The 23,049-nt window shown below is 47.7% G+C and overlaps 1 protein-coding gene across 3 annotated transcripts in view; it reads left to right on the plus strand.

Moving 5' to 3' along the window:
* The window catches only part of LOC119140887 (CBP80/20-dependent translation initiation factor-like), a 147,844-nt gene that overhangs the window by 66,224 nt on the left and 58,571 nt on the right, over nt 1-23,049 (plus strand). For all 3 annotated transcript variants that reach the window (XM_037372552.1, XM_037372553.1, XM_037372554.1), the window contains one exon: nt 14,571-14,647. In XM_037372552.1, coding sequence (XP_037228449.1) covers nt 14,571-14,647 — 77 coding nt within the window. The remainder of the gene's footprint in view (nt 1-14,570; nt 14,648-23,049) is intronic.

The raw sequence follows: 23,049 nt of genomic DNA on the forward strand, positions 1-23,049 counted from the left end.
AAACAATTTTGTTATTTAAACTCCCCCCACCCTCTAAATGTCCTTATTTGAAGGTAAAAGTCGTGAGTTCTTATTCCAGCCTTGGTGTTATGCTGCTTTTCTCCTGGTACTGGAGCAGCTTTCCGAGCTCTTGCGTACAGCATCTAGCTCCAGGATTTCAGTGGTGCTTCCAAGCAGTGTAGCTACACAGGTAATAAATGATAAGTACATGGGCTATGTTGACCTCGGTGGAGGTCAGGTGAAGAGTTCCAAGATACAGCTGCTTGGCTGCTCTTCCTTGTGTAGAAGAAATAGCACCCAGCTACCCATGGCCAGTGAGGCCACAAAAATACACCATGAGTAGCTCCAAGGGTTGCAGGTGTACCTGAGGCTGGGAACCTGCTGAATTAGAGGTGGAGCTCCTTGACTACTTGGCCATCCTGCCGTTCCTGTCTGAAGTGGAAGCAGATGGCCTCGTTTGGCTTTGTACTTGCCACGTCTTTTCATGGTGCGCTTTGCATACAAGACAGGACTTGAATTTATTCTGCCAGTCTTCAGCTTCAGAGAGTCGTTGGTTCAGGAAGGGCAAGGCTGCAGTGCAGCAGCTGGTGGCCGTGCCCTTCTTCTGGGAGGTCTAAAGTAGCTTTCCTGACATGAGGTTGAATTAAAAGAGAAGGGGGTTTGGCAGTGCAGAAGTCTTTCTGCATGTGCTGCAGTGAAAATTGATGATCTAGTGGTCACTTAGAGTGGTTTGCAGTTTGGATTAAGTTATCCAGGCATCTTTCACAGGTGCTTTTCCAAAGGTACTTGATTATTTAGTGCCATTGCTGCATGTAGCACAGGCAGATCAGATGTTCGTGCCCTGGTGGGCAGGACTGACTGTTCAGGAGCAGATGAGAATGCAGCAGAGGATGGTTAGAAGTTAATTGGATGCAGACGGGTAAGGGATGGGAGTGGGGCTTGGTGCTTGGTGATGTTTCATTAGTCCACTGTCAAGTTCTGGGCAAGTTGCTGCTCCTTGACGAGAGTGATCCTATTTCTGGAGAAATCAACAGCAAATCTTTATTTTCCGTGTCCAGGTTTCCAATCTTCTGCTCATCTGTTTTGTCCATATCTACCAAATCTTGCCTGTGCTGCCTGTTGGGAGTGGTTGCCCCTCTGTGCCAAGGCGGCTTTCACTCTGCCAGACCTCCACACATGCCCACAGCCATCAAAGTCCTAGCATGGGTAGTTGCAATTGAAATAAAATAAAAACTTATATGAAAGGGCCTGGAACGCAAAAAACCCCCGTCATGCAGGTGACCTCCAGCCCTTTAGAAGCTGTGCGATCCCTTGGAATATTCCCCATGGGGTGCTGCACTTTGCTGTGGGGGAGAGCATGGTGGTTTCATAGATTTCATGTTGCCACACGTCTCTTCTTCCCCTGCGTGTCCACCAAAAAGCTTTTCAGGTCTTAAGACGTACAGAGAGCCCCATGCAAGGGCCAGGTTCAAGAAGGCTCCTGCCCTGGGAGATGAAGACTGTGGTAGCTTAGAGTTTCTGCTGGAGATTTAAGGAGTCTCTCTGGGTTAGGAGCCATGTACAGTAGGAACAGTCATCAGCCTCATCTTACATGCACCTTGTCTCACTGGTTAGGATCGTTTCCTCTGTGGAAACCATCAAGAATTTCCGTTATTTCCTTTCCTGAGGCTTTGTTTGGGTGGGGATTTCTGGAAGGTATTTCACAGGCAGGTATAATTAAAGAAAGGCACGCTTTGTCTGGAGGCTAGACAAGGTTTCTTTAAAGCCAAGCCTTTAGCGTGGTGGCAAAACAGAAACCATTTGTTGCCTGGTCCAATGTAGCTAATCAGCTGGGAATCATCCCAGTTAAACACCATGCACTGGGGTTAAGGCCCTTATCCAGCAAATCCTTGAAATATGTGCTTAATTTTAAGTCCCCCTGACTTCAATCTGTTTACTCTCATGCTTAACTTTAAGCATGTGCCTAAGTGCTTGGCTGGCTAAGAGCCAAGACAAACAGTAGACTTAGGAGCAGATTCACATAAAGTAAATGATTTACTGGACTGAAGTACCATGGGACAGCAGATGCTATAGCAGGTCTGGGATGATGGAAGGGGAAGGTGCTGCATGTCCCATCTCCATCAAGTTATTCAGCATTGGGTACCACAAACCTGGTGCTGTGCTTACTTTACGGGGAGCATCCCAGTAGTGTAGTCTCTAAACGGGTACCTTAATTTCAGTGTCTGTATTTTGCTCTTCTGAAGGCATCAGCCTCACCCGTAGCCTTGTGTATGCCACAAACACTGTCTTGGAAAAAAAAAAAAAATTTTTTTCCTCTTAATTGAGAGAGAGGAACATTTTAGTGGGGGAAAATAGCCTTGATTTTATCATCAGAAGAGGAAGGGGAGCAGTTTATATGACCTGACTAATAAACCTTCATAGGAATTTGTGTGGCTGCATTAACACAACAAAAAGGACTCCTATATTAGCACAAGCTTTTATAATGGCTTTATCTTCTTCTTTCCTGTTCCAAGCTAATTCCTGAAAACCTTCTTTTAATCCCCCTTTTGCTCATCCAGCCTGGACTTCTTAGGACGGCAAAGGGGTTTTTTTTCTTTATTTTTAATCTATGAATGACAGCACTTAAAGCTAATAACTGTATCTGTGGCATGCACGAAAATGAAAAGCCACCATCAGAAAACAAGATCTGTGTTTTTTGAAAACACCACTGCCAGGGGTTAAGGGAAATCTGCAGCTGGAACAAATACAGCGCTCGTCTAACTTCCTCAATAACTGCTGGGGGAGCGGGCAGTTGCCAGACAAAGGAAGCGTGGTTAGCCATCGAGTCTTTGAATGCAGCTCTGTTTCCCCCTCTCATCCATGGAATTTATATTAACCTCCAGCTTTTCTTAGCTGGTGGGAATTACTATTTTTTGTTTGTTTGTTCGCATGAGGAAGATCCTAGCTTTTGTTTCTTAGGTTTGTCAGAGGAGTGGAGGAGACAGTTCTGCTCCTTGCGCAGCGTTCTTGCTGGCAAAAGGCCATGGATGTTAAAGGAATAATTTTTGGCAGTGATAAGGAGAGAAAGGCTGAGGCTGCCAAGCACAGAGACACAGGCGTCTGATGACTTGGTTTTGGGAAGGGCAGGCTTGAGCCATACTGGCTCGCCAGGTTTTCTCTATTCCCAGCAGAGATGCAGGCAGGAGGAAGGACCCACGTGCCTTTAGCATCTTGTACACAGGTGTAACTGTGTACAGTGGGCAGAGAGCAATATGCCAGTGAGGATGTTTAAAGCCACTTTTGGCAAGGTACTTGGCTACCTTAAGGCTGTAGGTAGATGCACAGGAGAGCTACCCAGGTGAGTCTGGAGTATAGCATGGGAGACGTCATTTTGCATCCCAGGGCTGCTATAGGGTCCCTGCGTGACTTCAAACTACTGTTGAAGGCATAGCATCTGTAGGATGCTGGTGACTACAGTGCTGACAGTGGCAGGCAGGCGTCCTGGATAGAGAAGGGAGCCAGCTGAATGGACAGGGGGAATGTACTAGTTGCCAAAATTCCCAGCTCTCTTTGGTAGTGAGCAGTTTGACAGCCAATTCCAAGTTGCTCATCATGAAGTTCATCTGCAGTTTTCCTGTCAAGCCCCTTCCTGCTTGTTGGCCATACTGTTCTTGGTGACTGCTATCTCAGACCTTTCCCAGTTTCTGGAGCTGAGCCCATCGTGTGGGTGCAAAAATGCCAGCAAGAAGGGCACCAAGGAAAGCAGAAAGGAGCTAAAAAAGCCCTAGTGAATAGGGGCAACGTGACGCAAGACATCCCAGTGAGCAAGGTCTTTGGTGCTGGTCATTTGGCACATGAAAATATCCAGGAGCTGGGTTGGTTTGCTGAGTCTTAGTGCTGATTCTTATAGAATTTTAGAATCGGTTAGGTTGGAAAAGACCTTTAAGATCATAGAGTCCAACCGTTAACCCAGCACCACTAAACCATGTCCCTAAGCACTGCATGTTTTAAATACTTCCAGGGATGGTGACTGCACCACCTCCCTGGGCAGCCTGTTCCAATGCTTGACAACCCTTTCAGTGAAGACATTTTTCCTAATATCTAATCTAAATCTGATCTTTGTCCCCACTTGGTTCTGTTAAAACACCTGAAGGTACATCCTCTTGGCCAACACGAAATGAGTTTGGAGTTATCATGGTTAAAGTTCAGCCTTTGCAAGATGCAGGAGAGTGGATATGGCTGTCTTGCTGCCTAGCCTGCAGCACCTTTGGATATAAAAACAGGTTTTCAGGATTATTTCTGGTGGCAATGCCAGATCCATTTCCAAATGTCAGATTTGGAGACTGCTGTAAAGCAGCTACAAACATGCTTTTTTTACTCGTCCTCTTTTTACTGTTCAAAGTAGTCCATGGCTCCCAGAGATCTGCAAAGCACCAGTGAAAAACCACCAGTGTAATTAATATATGATGTGATATGATTGATACTCTGTGGCAAGTGCATAATGTTTTCTGTGCTTGTCCCTGTGTTAAAACCCATTACAGCAGGAGGAATCTTAGTCCTCGATGCATAAAAGGAAAATCCTGGGAGGGAGCAGACGGACATTCAAGAAGCGGTTTCTTCTATCCAGGTACGAACTGCCAGCAACCTGGCAAGGAGAAAGTCAAGCCCTTGTGTTGCACAGCCCACACTCTTGCAAAGGAGTGGGACTTTTCAAAGGGAAGAATGAGGCTTTTATAGTATTAAATTGACATTTACACATTGGGGTATTTTCCGAGCTGGGGTGGCTGCAACGTGGGATAACTCACTTGCTTTCTCTGGGCTGAGCTAGACTATGCAGAGACTTCAGAAAGGAGAAAAAAACATTTCTTTGTGGGATAGTCCTGGGGAAAGTGCATTGGCTGTGTCTTCAGCCAGCTGCAAACAGGAATATCTGTTGTGTGAAAATGTTTCCAGCAAAATACAAGGGTCTCAGAGAAGGAAAGGACGGTGATATTCTGCACAGCTTGCTTCAGCCATGAGATCTACAAAGAAAGGTCCACTGGTGGAACAAGAAGGGCTGCCACCCCCTACCCCCCCCCCCCCCCCCCCATTAAAGTTGATGGCAAAATTCCCTTTTGCTTTGGTGGAGCAGTGCATGGATTACAGTGATACGCATCATGGCAACAAATGCTCATTTACTTATTAACTATTGCCTGTGATCTTAGGGTGTTGCAAAACTTCATGCACTTGGAAGGCCTCCAATGGGAAGTGCCAAGGGCTGAGTGGTGGGAAAGTTCTCCTAGAGTCTCTGGATCTACCCACATTGAAAGAAAAGAGAAGCCGCCTCTTGTTTGTAAGGTTATGAAGTTATCACTCTGCAAATAAGGGGTTTCATCACCGTTGGACTGTCCCAGCTCCTGGGAGTTTGCATGAGCTGGAGCTTCTGTAGGCTGAAACACTGGTCCACCCAAGAGGAGAAGATTTGTGGGGGCCTGGTTCTGGGGGACTGCACAAATGCACATGGAAAATATGCAATCTTTTGTTAATAATAAAGGTGAGATTAAAATATACTTGGGTACAGCCCTTACCTTCTGCTGAGAGCAATGCTGAGGTTCGAGGTGAGCATACCCGGCCAGGGCAGGCTGTAGCAGTGCTGGGGATTGCACAGACCTTCAACAGACCTTCCAGCTAAGGGGGTAACCTGGGCGCTGGTCCCAAATTCCCTGATGTCCTGTGGGCTGTGTTTATAGACCACCTTATAAATTCATTGGGGAGTCCCTATTCTGCCTGCAGGTCTCTTCCTCATGATGCTGTCCACCACAACAGCACAATGGGGAGGTGTTGAGGTCCTGCCATCTCACCTACCTGCTTCATCTCAGCTGGAGAGGCATGGTCAAATGGCACATTGAGGTGCATAAATGGAGAGTGCTAGGCTTTGAAGGGGAAAAGAGACAGGGAAAACCAGTCTGGAGAACATGAAAAATATAGAGGAAAAGTATACTTTAAAAAAATGCGAGGTCCCAGAGGGACTGAAACAGCTCGAGTTACAAATATTCCCATAGCAACCTCATAACACTCTACACCCCAACTAAAGTAATTCCTCCCTCACCCCTAAACTGGCAAAAGCCGCAGAAAATGTAGGAAAAGCTTTTCAGAGCAGCACAGCCCTTTCTCAGAATGAGCTTGGGCTACCTGGGCAGATCACAAACCAAATGCCAGGTGTGGTACCTCGTGGTCACAAGTGATGTGGGTGGTATTTATTCCCAATATTAGCTGAAAAAGGCTCCCTTTTCCTGGGGAAAGCAAACCCAGGTCACCAACGTTGTTTATTTTAATGGTTCTTGGAATATTCTGCATTTAAGGACTCCAAGCAATGGTGTGGTTATATCTATATTTACTGGATAAATGTATTTTTCTATGGATGGGATGGTTTACTGCTGACAGTAAGGTTTGTTTTTAAGCCTGGCCAGGGCAGAGGAAATACATACAAATAAACAATAAACCTAAACAACACTAAAATAACATCAGTTAAAACAATTAGAGTTACTTCCACTCACAAAGTATTGTTCCCATTTTGCTATAACATGGGAAAAAACTCCGTTTCCTAAGTCAGCTCGTAACTGATTTTGGATTTGCAGATTCTTGTAACAAAAGGGGATTTCTTTTGTCTGTTATTTATATTCTTCCTATGGCACCACATGTCCGTGTCGGTGTGTCTGGAGCACCCTGTTTCAATGCAGCAGCGTTTCCAGCCTGTCCCCATCTCGGCGGCTTAGCCAGGGCTTGGTGGCAACAGCTGAGCTTTTCTTCCTGCCTGTCCTGGTTGCACTGATGTGCACGTGTGTGTTTGCAGAGGCAATTCTTCCTAGGAGACTTTGTCCTGGATTTTAGTTTTATTATGTATAATTCAAGAGCTTAGGGACCAAGAGTTAAAAATAGACCCTGGAAAACTCACTGTCAGTAATTAGCAGAAGGCATTGAGGAAGGTTCACTTGGTACATTTCACTTGGGATGCTTTGCCTGATTATTCTAACGCCTTAATTGCATTTGCATCCTGCATCCCGCATGGGGATTTTCACACTGGGTTGTTCTGCCATTCTGTGTGTCTTTTGTTCCATCCCAGAGCCGGCTGCAGAGGGGTGTAGTGGGACAGCTTAGCTGCTGTCAAGTATTTAATGCCATTTTAAATGCTGTCTTCCCTCTAGCTGGGTGTCTGCTTTCTGTAAGGGTCTAAATGATAGTTCTTCGAGTCACAAGAGGGGTCGTGTAGACCAGCAGTGATGCTCAGCAAGTGGCAGTCCTGGAGGTTGCGTCCCTGGGGCAATGTGGGAAGGCAGAGCCCTATAGGAAATAGTGCCAGTGTTTTTAGTTGTAAATAAAGAGTGGTGTTTAGCTGTGACAGTCCTGATCACCACTGATCACCATCACGGCCATCACTCCTCTCTGCTCCCACCTTTTTTTTTTGGAGAAAGTCACCTCCAAGGTGCTCATCACCAAGGCATGCGTGCTGCAGCTGCGCATTCCATCTTTGCTGGCGATGTGTGATTCATGGTGTGCTCCCCAAAGATGCAGTTCATCAGGAAATCCTCCAAACTGGGACATCTCCCAAGAAAAAACTTCCTATGCCTCCTCTTTGAGGCATGTCGCGCCGTGCCATGATTCATCGGGGAAGCACGTGCTACTGTCAAGGTCCCATAGAGCATCCATCCTCTGCCATGGGACTTGCCACATCAGTGGTGGCAAAGCTGGAGGACTTTTGCTCCATTTCTAGCTGCTAGGTGGCTGGAAACTAAATCCACTTTGCCAACCCTATAGTTTAATTTGCCCCTGGCTCCAGTGATTGAGGTTGAAGCATCCTTGGAGGTTGCCAGGACCCATGTGTGCTGTGATGGGAGGGTGCCATGTGGGTGAGGAGTGATGGGAGAGCTGCAACCACGAAGTGCTGTGAGGATTTACCTGCCTTTTACCTTAGGTGACAAGTATTTTGTAAAATTGTTGCACTTTCTATTCCATTGATGTTGAGCACCAACTAATTCCTTATTCAAAAGCAACTATTATTATAAGGACCTTCCAGGAAAAATGAATAGCTTGCAATTTGAAGGAACAGATTTATCACTTAAATTTTAAGAGAGGAAATTATTTCCAGGCAGCTTCCTGACATTGTTCGGTATTCTTCCATGGCTTCCAAAGCAGGTCAAGGCTTTGGTTAATGCCTCAGCCCTCTCCTTTCAAGAGGTAAAAAATTCCCCTTGTGTAAGAGAAGAGAGTGAGTTGCAGACCAGTGCTGTGGGAGTTTCTGGAAGGGGAAGGGGCAACAGCAAGTGGCCTCGAAGGAGATGGCTCTGCTGGAAGTGCCCACAGGACTTAACGTGTGTTGATAAATGGTGGGTAGAGGAGATGGGGATGATGCTAGTGGGAAGGTAGCGATGCCTTTGCCATGTTTTTCATGTGTAATTGGATGGCTGGGTTGGTTGTACTGAGTATGGACCCCTTCAGCACCATGAGTGTGGGACCAGCACAATAAAAGTTGAATATATCTGCAGCTCTGCGCTGTCCCAGACTTGCCTGCTACAGATAATCCATTCTATAGGCAGATGAAATGGGGTGTCACAAGTCACTGGGTTGGTTTCTGCATACTGGAACCACAGTATATTTATTTTTTTATGTTCCCTCCAACCTTGGTATTTCTGTTGTTGCCTTTGTGCAGGCAGATAGGTCATCTTCAAGGCTGCCATGAACCCAGCCCCACCTCACCCTTCCCACCTTCCCAGAAAAGAAATCCCACCCTGACCTTTGTGTGCAATAAAACCGAGCAAAGCTCCTGGCACCTACTGCAGGGCTAATAACCTGTTTGTTTTGTTCAGGCCTTCTGCAACCATTTTTTTAAGATAAGCAAGGGTGGAGATGTTTCTTGAGGGCACAAAAGGCTCTTGAGATGAAGCTCATGCAGACTGATCCTGTGATATGGATCATTTCTTTTCCTTCTCTCATCACCCCAGCATTGTTTTTTTTCCCATCAGTCCAGTTGCTTTTCTCAACCTTTTGTTCACTCACAGGGTTTCAGTGTTGATGCGTCCTATTCAGGCATCTTCACCTGCTTGACTGTCATGGGCTGGGAGTGTTTCTGCTGCTTGGGAACATCTATGGAAGAGGCTGAATGAATGGATATGAGTGAAGGCAGTCACTTAGTGGGATGAGGTTTCACATCAGAAAGTCAGGCTGCATTACACATGAAGACCATGGGGATGAAGCAATGAACCCCATTAGCTCCCATATGAACTCTCATAGCCCCTAGAGTCTTTGAGGAAGACCCATGAATTTGGCCACCCCAGACAACATTTGCACTTGAGAAGTGCAGAGGTAGAGGAGAAGGAGGGAGGGTGCCGGCTGGTCCCAACTAGGACCATCCCTTTCATAAGGCAGTTGTCAGATGCCCAAGGAGTCCCTGGGATTTGCTGCCTAAGGATGGTCACAGAAGGACCACCAGCAGCAAAAACCTCTGCCTTGTTTCTGCTCATCTCCTGGTGATTCGCCGTGTGATTTACCATCACCAGTAAAAGGCAAAGCTGGTGCTGTCCTCCAACTTCTTCAGCTGATGCTGCTGCAGAGGAGGCATGAGAAAAAGGATAGCAAAGCTTCGGCTCCTAGCAGGGTAGCTCAAAACCCAACACTTCCCTCCTCTGGTCCTGCCCCTCTTCTTCATGTCCCTCCCCAGCCAGAAGCCTGAAGGTTACTGGGCTGAGATGTGGGGTGGCTCAGGAGAGGGACATTGCTGGGAAGGGGCAGGTATCTCTTGGGGGGAGAGGTGGAGGGTCTTGCATTGCTGCAGATTGCCAACAAGATCTTGAAAGCTTTTTCTTTGTTCTTTCATTAAACTTTGATGTAAATGGGTCTGGGGCAGTGGAGAGGCAGCTGCTGGCTTTCTGGATTCCCACAGGCAGGTGGATGGGGTTGAGGGTTGGGCAGATACCTTCATTAGAAGAGGAGTGCACGTGGGCATCAGACCTGCTCCCCTCCCTCTGTCTGTTTGCAGCATCTTCAGTAGATGACAGATTTCCCTTGGCGTATGCTGGCTGTCCATATGACAGTCACCTAAGCTTGCCAGACATCACCTTCCCTTCTCCAAGAGCTGCTTTCCCTGAAACATCTAAAAATGAATACACACATCACAGCATAGCTGCTCTCTAGGGGACTGGCCTGGAGAGCAGACCAGTCCTGAGCGCCCCTTCTTTGCCAGAGCTGTTGGCCTTTCTTGTTAGAGTGTGCATGTTTATGATTTAAACTTGACTTACATGTACATGTGTTAGAAGTCCCATGGGCGTCTCAGGTTCTGCTCCAAGCTTCCCATCATGTAAACTGCAGAGTATGTAGCTCCAAAATTGAAAATGACCCCTATTAGTGATTCTTCCTGAGACCATGGGCTCCTTCTTTCCTTTTCCAACACCCCTTACTTCCAGGTTCAGCAGCACTGAAACGTTGGTTTGTTATGTTCTCCTCCAGCCACCTGTGAATAAATTGCAAAATAAAACCAGTGTGGGAGAGAGGTCTGCTGCGGGCATTTCGGGCGAGCGGGAGTCAGATTCAAATACTCACAGAGTTCAAGATCTGATCCGTTTATTGTACAAACCAGGTAGACTTTTATAAGGCATTCTATAAGCGTGCAATAATGTGGTTGGCTATTTTACAAGCGTATAATAATATGATTGGTTAACAATTGTTTACTGGGAAGATTTCTGTTTCTGCTTGTTCTGGCATGTAGGCTCCTTTCTGCGGTTTCCCAGCTCCTCTTATCACGTCCCGTTGGCCTTGGTTTTGAGCAAACATCTGCAATTTGCTCCTTTTTCTTCATCCCACTGTTCTGGCCGTAACCTCGTCTTATTTCTTCAGTATTTTTCCACTTGCTTCAGAGTTCAGTATAATCATTCAATACAGCAAGAGCCCCAACAGAGGTCAAATGTGATTTTGCTGCCCACTGAGAAGTTGCAAACCTGCCTATGAAAACCATGAGCACCTGAGCTTGATGGTGTCTTCTGGCCCTAGCAGGAGCAAAAAACATCCCTCTTGTATAGGTCTTCTTGTAGACCCATTGCAGAGCAGAAGGTGGTCTTCAGCCTTGAAAGACATTTCCCTTCGGTTTTGCTCAGGAATTTCAGCTTCCTATAGTGTGTCCGCTGAAAGATGGAAGAGCTGTGTTTCAGATCCACGTTGTCCTCAGCAAGCCAGCTCTATTGAAGGCACTTCCACTACTGTCCTGCATGACCCATGGTGGGGAGCAGCCTTCAGACAAGCCCAAGAGCCACGTCATCAAGGCGCTCACCGTGCCCTTGGGACTCTGGTCCGTCCCCACCCAGCACCCTCGGCCGTCTTGCAGCCACTCCACCCTTCTTGAAAGTTGCTGATACTTCCTTTTACATCAGCCTGCTGCACAAAAGAAGCCAACTTTTCTCCCTTCCAATTTTAGCTCTGTTTAGGCACCAAAATAGACTGGAATAGGGATCAGTGACTGTTTTTTTCCAAAACATTGTCTCATGACTAGGACTAGGGAAGGCAACTGCTCAGCTGGAGAAGTGAGATGCTTGATTTTCCTAATGGAGGCATGAAGTTCTCCTTTGTTCAGACATGGGCAGCGTCCAGGAGCACTCCTTGGATTAGGAGCCTTATTCCCATGTCATTAATCCATCTCTCACCCCTGTGCTGTCTGCTGGTGGTGGGAAGAGGTCTGAGGAAGCACAGAGATGCTCTGCAAGGAGGTCCTGCAGCAATGCACCACCGTACACATGGTTTCTAGTTGGAAAGAGCAGAAAGGCAGCTCCTGAGACTTTAATGAAGGCTTCGCATTGAGGAAATCAGTGCTTTAGGTCCTTGTTGTCTGCACAGATAGTTTCATTTTTTCAGGGTGTAGTAGCATAGGGATGTGGCAATGCGGAAGATCACGTGTTGTGACGGAAACATAGGAACTAAGTAGAAAACCACCCACGAAGGGGCTGGCTCTGCTACTAGTATATAAGTGCCTGTGTCTTTCAATAAACTGCCATTTTGCCTTCCTCTCCATGAGAGTCTGAGTGCTGATGGTCCCTCAGGTGCTGCGCTGAGTTTTGGACACGTCATGAGCTACAACATCAGGGTAGTTGTATTTGCACATGTGCCTGCAAAGCAGCTTAAATTCTTAAAAATACCCCAAGCTTTAGCCTGCTGTGGTAGCTCAACATTTGGAAATGGCCTCACTGAGTATTGTACTATTTTTAGCCTGATTTCCTAAACTAGCATGGCTGATGTGATTGGGCTGTGTGTGTCTGCTCCCTCCCTTCCTTTTCTCACTCGATTTGGTACCCATTGGCCAACTTCAAGCAAATTTTCAGAGGAACAGAGATCTTAGAGATATTAAGCTCCTCCTATGCATTCCGTGAAGATAAGTGATTGGGAACATAAGCAATGAGGAAGACTCAAACCACAGCCCTCAGCAATGAAGAAGGTTCAGTATGATTCTAAGCTATTAGACATCAAAGATGCCACACAGAACTAACCATGAGGTGTTTGGCTGCAGGAGCCCAGGTCAGACCTGGTGATAATTTAACCACAGCCCCAGGAGAGCAAGTTGCCACCTTTCCCTACTCCCACACTACCTCTTATTAGTCAAAGATGGGCTCTGTGTGAGCAGTGAGGTGAGATCTAGGGAGCATGAGGAGAGTTTTTTCTGGTGCTGGATGCAGGGATGTGAGCGGAGGCCCACAGAACATCAGGAAAGCGCACATAGATGAGCAGATCCTGGCTGGATGAGCAGATGTGCAAGAAGGCTAAGGCAGCTTCATGTAACGATGGCCCCTGTACCATTGCTATACAGGATCACATAGGATGCTGTGGCTGATGTGGCACTTCTGGGTGTTAAGGGTGTTTCAGTGGGAGAAAAAGATCATTTGCTCACTGAGACTGGGTATTACTCTTGAACGTGCTTTCTAATGCCTGTGCTACACCGTATGATTGCAGCGTATCCAATTTTCTCTGGAAGAGTTAAAAGTGAAGAAGAAAGTTAAAAGGGAAACTACCTTCTCAGGAAGCACACTTCAAGACTGCAGCCAAAACAAAGGTCAAATGGGGACATGCAAGCCAGCAGCAGGACTTCCCCAAGGGCTTGATGAGTTCATTGCTTGAAGTCTCCAAGAGCAAAGGTCTCCCAACTGGAGGGCTCCAGCTGCCATGGGAGCTGCAGAGTTGCTGCAGTGGCAGTTAGTCCGGGCTCTCTGCAGATGGCCGGGGGTGGATGGTCACAATAAACCCTGTTGGTCTTGGAATTGGGGATGCTTTCTCCAGTCTGCAAGCCTAAATTCATTACTATCCTCAGCAACCTTTCTCCTCCATTACCTCTTCCACCAGAGGAACTCAAAATAATATTGTCTCAGTAACTGCTACTAAAATTAACTGTCATTTTTAAGGCTTTTCATGCACAGAGAGAGGGACTGTTTTTTTTGAAGTTGGTGTGTTATGTTGTCATGCCAATGTGGCAAAGCTGCTGCTTAATGAGGCACATTCCCACCCAGCCCTTGCCCTGGCCCAGGCTGCTCCCTCGTGGCCCCTCGCGCGTAGTGATTCACCAGCAGTGGCTGGAGCTCTGAGGCTAAGATAGATTGCAATGGAAATAAAAGGAGTGACTTTTACAGGGCTTTTATTGCCAGCCGGGGAGGTACAATACTGCATAAATAAAATTCATTATGGTTATGACAGCTCTGTGCCCCCTGGAAAATAAATAATACTTTGCCCTTACATAGTGCCTTTCATCCAGGAACCTCAGAGCACTTTGCTGACATTAACAAAGCCTCAGGATGCCCACAGCAGGATGGTAAATACAGCATCCCTCTTATCAGATAGAGATACAAGTGAGAGAGTTGGCACCTCCGGTGGAGACAGGACAAGATAGCAGCTTGATTCACATGGAGATTTTCCACTGGCTTGGCTAGGGCAAATCACTGAGCATCCTTGTCATCCCAGTGGTTCCCAGTAAGGTGTATGCCACCCATCCCTTCCGCAGGGGTGGCAGGGGTTGACTGGCTCGCAGTGGGCAGGATCAGCGAGGTGCCCATGATGTGGTTGTTGACTTGCCAATGGCATGGGGGCACAGCCCCAGCGGACCTGCCAGCTGTGGCTTGTGGTGGCTTACTCCAGTATCCTTAAAACAGTGCTGAGCATCATCCCTTTACAGACATTTTTACGGCTAGGTTTTAAATAAATATATAAATACTAAGGAAATGACCCAGTGAAAGTGGCTGGTTTAGGTGCATCAGTGTCATGCGTGAAGTGGGTGAATTCCCTGTAGATGCTATACATTGGGATCTATCCATACGTGGTCCGGTTATTTGCCCTATGTGGTTTCTCCCATATAGAAATTGCAGATAACTTCATTCCCTGCTCATTGCAATGGCCCTGAGGGGATACAAGAAGTCTGTGGATTTCCAGACCTGCTTCGACAGGGTCTGAGATATTGTAAGGATGTTTGGATAGGAACTGTTTCTTTTATCATGCTCACGTCGGGTGTAACGGCTCTGTCTCACTGTGACCCCTTCCGTACTGATGCCTCCTGTATCTTGAAGCTGATCGCTGCTTTTCTCTCTGTTTTACAGGGTTACCATCCATTGCCTCATGAAGCTGAAATCGCACACACCAAAAAGCTGTTCAGAAGGAGGAGAAATGACCGGAGGTAGGTGAAATCTCTTTAATGTTGTTTTTTTAATTTATTTTTTCTTCTATCATTGCACATTTTCCCACACTGTGTCAGGGAGTGTCTTTGGACAATACTGCTGTTTAGCAGCTGCCACCGTTGGGTTAATGTATAAACTTTTATTTGAGCTCTAATGTCCTGAAAATGCAGAGTGTGTCCATCCCCCTGGTTTGTCTTTTAAATCCAGGATATGTCCTGTATGGCTCCAGGAGTGTCTTAAGGACCTCCTCTTCCCCTTACGCTTATTCCAGCATAGCCAGATCCCCCAATTTGTATTAGAAGAGGCAGCTGGCAACGTATTATCTGCAAAAGCTTTGAGTCCTTGCGACTTGCTTCCTCTCTTTCTGTTGGAAAGCAAAATCTGCTGATTTTCAGGGTCACCTGCAATCATACCAGTTGAGAGGGGTTTGCAGTGAGCCTTGGATGCCTGTCTGCATGAAGGAGGGGATGTGCGGAATAGGCAGCTGCATTCCTGTGGCACTGGTGATTTCAATCCATTGAGTAAATTTAATTGGGTCAATTGGATATTTAATTGTGTAAATTGCATATTTAATTATATGAGGGCACCTAGGGTCCTTGATAGGAATTGTGACTGTGGTTAAATGTGAAAATAAGTGGGCAATAAGGGAGTTAGTTGTACATACAGCTTTATTTCTGCCGACGTGTTCTACTGCGGCTGAATCAACTGGGGCAGTAAAGCATTTCTAAAACCAGGAGTTTGCAAGGTTAATGTGATTGAACAGGAGGAAAAGTGGCCAATGTTTTCTCCTAGAATGAGTTGAAATCTGTGTCTGAGCTGTGATGCCTCACAGGGGGATTTCTGGGGAGGTCCTACAGACACCTGTAGTAGTTGGAGTGTATCCTCAAATCTCCCCATCACTTCTCGGCTCATGAACAGCCATGATGCAATTAAGTCTGTGTGTGGTTCGGTTTTCCCAAATTTTACCAAGAGACCAAAAAACAGCTGAAAAGAGTTTGCTCAGGTGTCATAGAAACATTCTTTTGTAGGCAGAGCAGTTCAGCAGCAGCAAACTCCATTTTCTCTCCTCTTTGGGGCACCCTCCTTTTTTCCTGTATGCAATTTAAGAGGCAATTTAGGCTTGTGATTTAAGGGGAAAAAGAAACAAACACAAAATGTCTTGTTTCAGCTGGGTGATCGCCAGATGTAGTTAAAACCAAGCAGAAGTCTGCTTATGTTGCAGGAGCGAGTTGGGTGGGCTTCCCTTGTAGCACTGGGCTGGGCTCCCCAAGAAATGTTGGTGGACGCTGGAGTATCCTGTTCCCATCCCGGCTCACCAAGCAGGTCTTCCTCTGCCATCCAAAAACTGCACGATGCTGCGGGAAAGCAGACCTGCACAGCCAAGGGGTCTCCTCCTGAAGCTGCATGCCCAAAGCTGCGCTGAACCAGAGCCATGGAACTGCCTGTTGGTTCTTCCCTCCCATGTAAAAAAAAACAGAGGAATCACAGATGTGTGTTTCTGTTTCTTTTCCTTTCTGATCCCTTTAGATAAACCATCAGCAGACAGAAGCATTCAGCCCCCCAGGGCATCCCTGCCTCCTGCACAGGTGGCAAGGAGAGATAGCAAAAGAAACTGCCTTGGGCTGGGGTTGGGAGATAGAGGGGTGAGATGCAGCCCAGACCAGGTAGCGCTAGGATAATATCCCAGGAGGAGAGACAGAAGCCTTAAAACCCAATTGATACAGCATCACACAGGAGGAGACATGGGGCCATTTCAGATCTAAGCAGTCATGAATGAAATAAAATGGAAAGAGCAGAAGGTATGTAGTCCTGCCCAAGTCCTCTGTGGACATCCATGGTTGTGTCAAAGCTTAGACAGAAAAAACATTCATTTTAATTGCAAAAAGCTAACTCCGGGTAGAGGGAGTTGGAGTAAAACAACAGTCTCTTAAATAATAGTTTAAGCAGAAAAGGCATGGTTTCATCCCCTAGACTTCAGCTGGAAACCTCAGCACCCCCCTTTTCCCTGCACCATATGGTTTGATGCTGGGGGGTTTCAGGGTCCCCTTGTCCCTGTGGTGCGTTTGGGACTAGGAGGGTGGTCTTAGTCCTTCTGGTGCCGCTTAAGATGCCCCCAGAGAGCACTGACTGCTTAAAATCGATTTCTAGCAGTAAGTGAGGTCTCAGAATACTTAATTTATGAGAAAAGCATGGTAGAAATATGGGGAAGAAAGGGAATAGGAAAAAAACTTCAGACTGTATTGGAGCACAAACAGGTTATGAAGCTGTTCACAGTTTATTGCAGTGCTGTTATCTTAATGTCCCAGGCATCATTCTAGGGGAGAAAAGCTTCATTTCAGAGCTGGTGGAGCCACACAGGTGATAGAAACATCCCTCAGGATGAGATTTTGTGGCCAGCAAAGCAGTTGGGAGTTACAGGCTTTTTGTTTTAAACCTCATCTGGATACAGAGAGAGTCAACATTGCAAGACTGTGGACATCAGAGGCAGCAAGGCTTGGGAGAGGCTGAGCAGGGCTGTTTGGTGGTGTGTGGGTTGAGAGTGGAGTGAGGAAGCAGCTCTGGATGCCTGGACACAAGGGTAGAAGAGCTAGTTTTAGAAAGGGGCTGGTAGCAGCCAAGGGTGGGAGCAGGGTTGACATGCAATGGATTTGCAAGAAGAAAAGAGGTCCTGCTCTGTTGGTTAGAAGCAGGTGTGACCCCAAAGTCTTGGCACAGTTGAGTCTGGTTTTCATCAGGCAGCTTTCCCCCTTCTCCTGAACCAAGCAGCACCACACGAGCAATGCCTGTACGAGGTACAGCAGCTCTCCATGCCCAGGACCAGCCTCATCTGAGGATGACACGTCCTGGGTGACCATGGTGTGCATCCTCCTGCCATGTGCAGCGATCCCTGCTCGCAAGTGGAGCTCAAGGAGTCAGCCCCCATGCTGACCTGTACATGATACATGGTCCAGCTGGCCTTGCCTGGCTGTAGCTGACCTTCAGGCTGGCCGGCACTTTGTATAACACAGCTATTGTAAAAGAGCTGATAAAGTACATTGGTACACAGAAATCTGCCTATTTTTTTTCCAGCTGTTCTTATAAATTATACCAGTTCCCCCCAAAGCACGTGCAGGCTCCTCTCTCCTCCCTGGGGGTGACATTCAGAAGGGGCCACTTCTTGGGCTAACAAAGCACCTTTTATTTCTCATGCAAAACAACGATGTGCTGATGTCTGGCCATGCTATAAATAGCACCTGTTCCCACTTCCTTCCCATCACCTTTCCTCGGGAAATGCTGTCACTTTGTTGTGGAGGAGTGCGGCTCACCTACCCTGAGGTCTCTGTTGCACACCTTTCACTCCCTTGGGGAGAAGCAACCCTATGGGCATGCAGCCATAGCTGTCTCCTGGTGTATATGATACGGTTTTACTTCCCATGAGTCATTTTTCCATGGGATGCATGCTTCATTTGTTGCATAAGACAGATACAAAGAGCGAATTAGAGGGGTCATTAAACAGGCTGTGACTTTCCCAGTTAAGGACCATTTGTGGGTCTGTTGGACACATTTTTGATAGCAGCAATCAACATCAGAGCCACATTTGGTGGAGGGTTTCATTGCACAAGGTGTTTTAAAAGCCTACAGGAGGTGGTGAGGTCTGCAAAGAGCTTCTAATCAGGGCAGGAGAGCAGGGAAAGGTCTCACCCTCCCCACTTCACCTGGAGAAATCCTGCACCTGATGTTTTCTCTGTTGGTTTAGACACACAAGGTGTAACTGCTGCCTCCTGATGAGGGTGATGGAGGGCATCACGACTTGATGGGATCATTGAAAGAGAGCAGCAGAGGCAAGTTTTTTCATAGATGTCCATGTGAGCAAGTGTTGAACACCAATGAGGGTTTTGTTGTCCCAAACACTAATCTACTGTTTGCTGCCACACAAGACCCACCCTACCTAGATATTGCCCAAGGCAACTTGGTTTGACTTTCAATAGGCAACCATCTCTAGGGAAGAAGGAACCTTCCCATGGCAGTGGCAGGACCTCTCCTGCCCTTCTCTTCTGCAAGAATTTGAGAGAAAAAAATACTCTGGGATATGGGGCATAAAAGACCCATTGTTCAAGTCCTCTGCTCCAGCCCTTCTTAATTCAATGCCTCTCTGCTAGTGGAGCACAATCCGTGCTGGGATGTGGTCTCCTTGGGCAGGTGGGCTCAGAGTTTAGCCCCTTGTTTTTCAAGAAGTTATTGAAAACACCATCTCTTAAGTATCTATCGAAGCAATGCAAGTCAGCTTGGTGCTGCACAGGGTTTTTGCAGTTCTCATGGCACCCTGGTATGATGTGTTTTGGGATGGAGGGTCTGGTTGGCCAAACCCCGTAGCCCAGAAATGCATGCACAGAGGCTTGCACCCACCTTGTAGCAGTGATAAGAAATCTTGTCCAGTCTAGATAAGATTTACAAGGAATATATGGAGTTGCAGTGGGTTAAGACAGGCAAGTTTGTACCTACTTCTTGGTCTTCTGGTTAACAGAGTACTGAAATTGTTCTGTGTCACCTAAGGAAGGGGACAGTTTTGCTGAGGACTGGGAAAAGGTTTCTGGAGAAGTCTTAAAAAGTTTGTGCCATTGTAATCACATCGATTTAATCACATGTTGTTGGATTCCAAAGTCAAATTAGGCTGAATACCTTACCAAAAGGGAATCCTCATGTTTGCCTAGATCCTGGTTGGTATCTCATGGGGCTTTTGGTGGTCAGTCTATGGGCAAGGACAGGAGAGGATGGCAGAGGGAAATGCAGCCCCATGTCTTGGAGAGGATGGAGTAAAAGCCAAAGAGTTAATCAATCTCCTCTTTCCCAAAGGCATCTGAATTCCTCTCTTCAACAGAAAAGGTGTGCATCCCTTGTGTTTCCTCCGTGTGTGGCTGGTGTATCTCCAGGCTTTGGGGTGACCAGAGTCACAAGGGGTTGCGCTGTCTGTCCCAGCCAGGGCTGTTGGGGACCACAGCCAGCCTCAGGTGAAGGACCATCACCCTTAGCTGTGGCTGAGCTTCATGTCATTTCCTCCTCCTGTTGCATGGGGGTTTCAGAGGGGTGTTTCTGTGCCTGGGAAATCCATCCTTTATAAAGCCCTTACGTGGGGATAAGGGGCGTGAGCAGAAGACTGTGTAGGTCCTCCTGGCTCATACACAGAGAGAAGGGGTGGGAGCAAAGAGACTCACGTGCTTTCCCTGTCTCCCTTGAGCATGCCTCAAATACTTATGGCTTTTGACAACAGGATTACAGAAATGTCCCCAAGTTTTCTCTTGTGTTGTCCCAATTTGCTTCCTACCACTAGCTTGGCTTTACACTTAAATGATCAGGAAAAAAGTCTGACTTTTATGTGTGTGTGTTGTTTTCTGGTTTTAATTAGATTCAGAGCTAGGGAGGCAGAAATATCCTCCTTCCCCGGAGAGCCCCGGGTGGCTGTCAGGGACGGTTTCCTCTTCCTGAAGCAGGAGGATTGTGTAAGCACCGCTGAGCCCTCCTGCCTGCGCCCGCGCTGGAAACGTAGCTGGGTGAGTGCACGGGGGCAGGCACCCCTGTCCTGACTCCCCAGCCAGAATCCATGTTCTTGAGAGACCTCCTGGGGCTCATCCCAGCCCATCCACGTGGCCCCAGCCGGGGTCTTGCACAGAGGCGAGCGTGGTCTCGCATAGGGATGGCCCAAAGGATGGTCACGGCGGGCTCGGGGCCAGGCAGGGAACGTCCCAGATCCGACAGCAGCTCCACCAAGGAGCGTAGGCAAGCTGTGATATATTTCTTTTCCCATTATATTTGATTTTACAGACCCTCAGGGACACTCAACCACCTACAGTGATTAGTTCAACTGATTAAGCTGCTTTTCCTCTTGTGGCAAACCCCTTTTGTGAAGGGTTTTCAATAGGCACGCTGCTCGGGACATTGTTCCTGTACAATTTCCTTTCAAAACACCATAAAGGGCACTCTACCACTTTACCCTGTCATAAAACATCCCAGGAATCAGCTTTGCCCAGCTTGCTCCTTCAAGGGCAAGATCTCCTCGTTCAGGGAGAAGGTATGGGGTCAAGGTGGGAGTTGCAGTGAGATGGAGCCATTAGCAAGGGAGATTTGAGATGAGATGAGATGAGACATAAAGCAAAAGTTTTCTGCTTTTTCTTTCTCTTTTTTTTTTTTTTTCTGTTTGTTAATACGAGGATCCAGGGTCACCCAGGGAAGTGAAGGATAAAATAAACTTGAAAGCCCAGAGAAGGAAATGCTGGTTTGCACATGTTGGCTGGTTCAGCCTTGCCTGGCAGAGGCTGGGAGCGGATGCAGATGCTCTTGAGGTACCCAGGAGTAAACAGCGCAGGGGGAGAGGGGCTATTTCTGCTGAAGAAACACGCCACTGTGAGCAGCAAGCAGATAAAACTGGCCATTTAATTAAGACTGGAAGTCAGAGGAGTGTCTGCCTTGATTGCCACCAAGGGAGTAACAGATGTAGGGAACTGCAAGGGGTTGCAGCGGCACAAGGTCCTTCCTTCCTGTGTTTGTAGTTACTCCCATACCCTCTCATGAGGCTATTGGGTAGGTCCATATGAAGACCTGGTGTTGTTGGGACCCGGTTTGTCCATCCGCTGCTCTTTGGGCCAAGTGGTGATGGAGCAGTTCAGAGATGGTATCAGAAAGAGTCAAGCAGGAGCCCCTTTGACCCACAGAGCTGTGCTGGCCAGACACGCTGGCATCGCCTGGCCCCACTGCCCTTCCTTCCAGGTGTCGAGGAGAAGGTTCTGCCAGGGGTCATGGTGCTGGGAGGTTGTTGAGAACAAAGCCTGCACCAGGCTGCCCGTTGAAGGAGCAGTTGATGAATGATCAAAAAGCCACCTACCTTCTGATGACCCGTGGGCATCTGTCTGGGGGTGACTCGGCCACAGGTGGAGCTGCAGAGCGGCACTGCAGCTTCTTGTCGAGAGGGTCCTCTTGGAGCTGAGATCTGGAGGTGGTCTGGCTCCATTAAGACCCCTTGCTGCCTCTGGGATCAGTGAATGGCATGGGACTGTATAGTCCAACACTACCCCTGTGCAGTAATCCCAGCCCTGGTACCTACTGGACACAGATGATCAAATCATAGAATCATACAATGGTTTGGGTTGGAAGGGGTCTTTAAAGATCATCTAGTTCCATCCCCTACCATGAGCAGGGACACCTGCCACCAGCCCAGGTGGCTCCAACCCCCATCCAGCCTGGCCTTGGGCACTGCCAGGGATGGGGCACCCACAGCTGCTCTGGGCAACCTGTGGCAGCGCCTCGCCGCCCTCACAGGGAAGAATTTCTTCCTAATATCTAATCTAAATCTACTTTTTTTTAGTTTAAAACCATTACCCCCTTGTCCTATCACTATAGGCCTTACTAAAAAGTTTGTCCCCATCTTTCTTCTAAGCCCCCTTTAGTTATTGAAAAGCTGCAGTAAGGTCTCCCTGGAGCCTTCTCTTCTCCAGGCTGGACAACCCCAGCTCTCCCAGCCTGTCCTCACAGCAGAGGTGCCCCAGCCTCTGATCATTTTAGTGGCCTCCTCTGGACTCACTCTGGCAGGTCCATGTTCTCCCTGTGCTGAGGACCCCAGAGCAGGATGCAGCACTGCTGGCCATGCTGCCTTTGATGCAGCCCAGGATACCCAGCTGGCTTTCTGGGCTGCGAGCACACATTGCTGGGTCATGTTGAGCTTCTCATCCACTAACACCCCCAAGTCCATCTCCTCAGGGCTGCTCTCAATTCATTCTCCACCCAGCTATATTGATAAAAGGGGTTGCCCTGAACCCAGTACAGAATAGCTCTGCAGAAGCCATCTGAGGTTTAGCCAAGTTTATATCGAGCATCAGTCCTGGCTGGCTCATCTAAGCGTGATTTGCCTGCCCCAGCACCATCACCAGAGCCGCACGTGTAGGGTCTTCCCATTAGCAGAGCGGTCCATGTGAAGCACCAGTAGCAGTAAGGTGGAGCAGCTGGTATTTAGCATCCACTGGGGAGTTTGTTTTTGCCTGTCACCCATGTCTCAAGCTGTGGCAGGGTGAGTAGAGGTTTTCTACCCAGCTGCTCCTGTTCCTGCTGTTGTGATCAGCACTCAGCCCTTGTGCACTTGAGGGTGTCAGTGAAAATATGCCCAGCCGTGAGTCACCCCTGGAGGCAGACGGTGCAGCTGCAATCCTGCCAGCAAAGCACACCGTGAAAGGAGATGCCGTATTTACAGCTCCTTTCCTGATGCTAGCAACAACGAAAAGGATTTTGCATTTCATGTGGTGTGGGGAAAATGTACTTCTGTAAATATCAGAGTGCTGCATGGGCTCGAGAATAATGCAAAGAGGAAGATAAACCTTTGTGAGTTCAACAGGACACGCTCAACATGAGCAGGACTTCAAGAGATGTGTATCCATTA

Source organism: Falco rusticolus, chromosome W, assembly GCF_015220075.1.
Source record: "Falco rusticolus isolate bFalRus1 chromosome W, bFalRus1.pri, whole genome shotgun sequence".
Taxonomy (NCBI): Eukaryota; Metazoa; Chordata; class Aves; order Falconiformes; family Falconidae; genus Falco; species Falco rusticolus.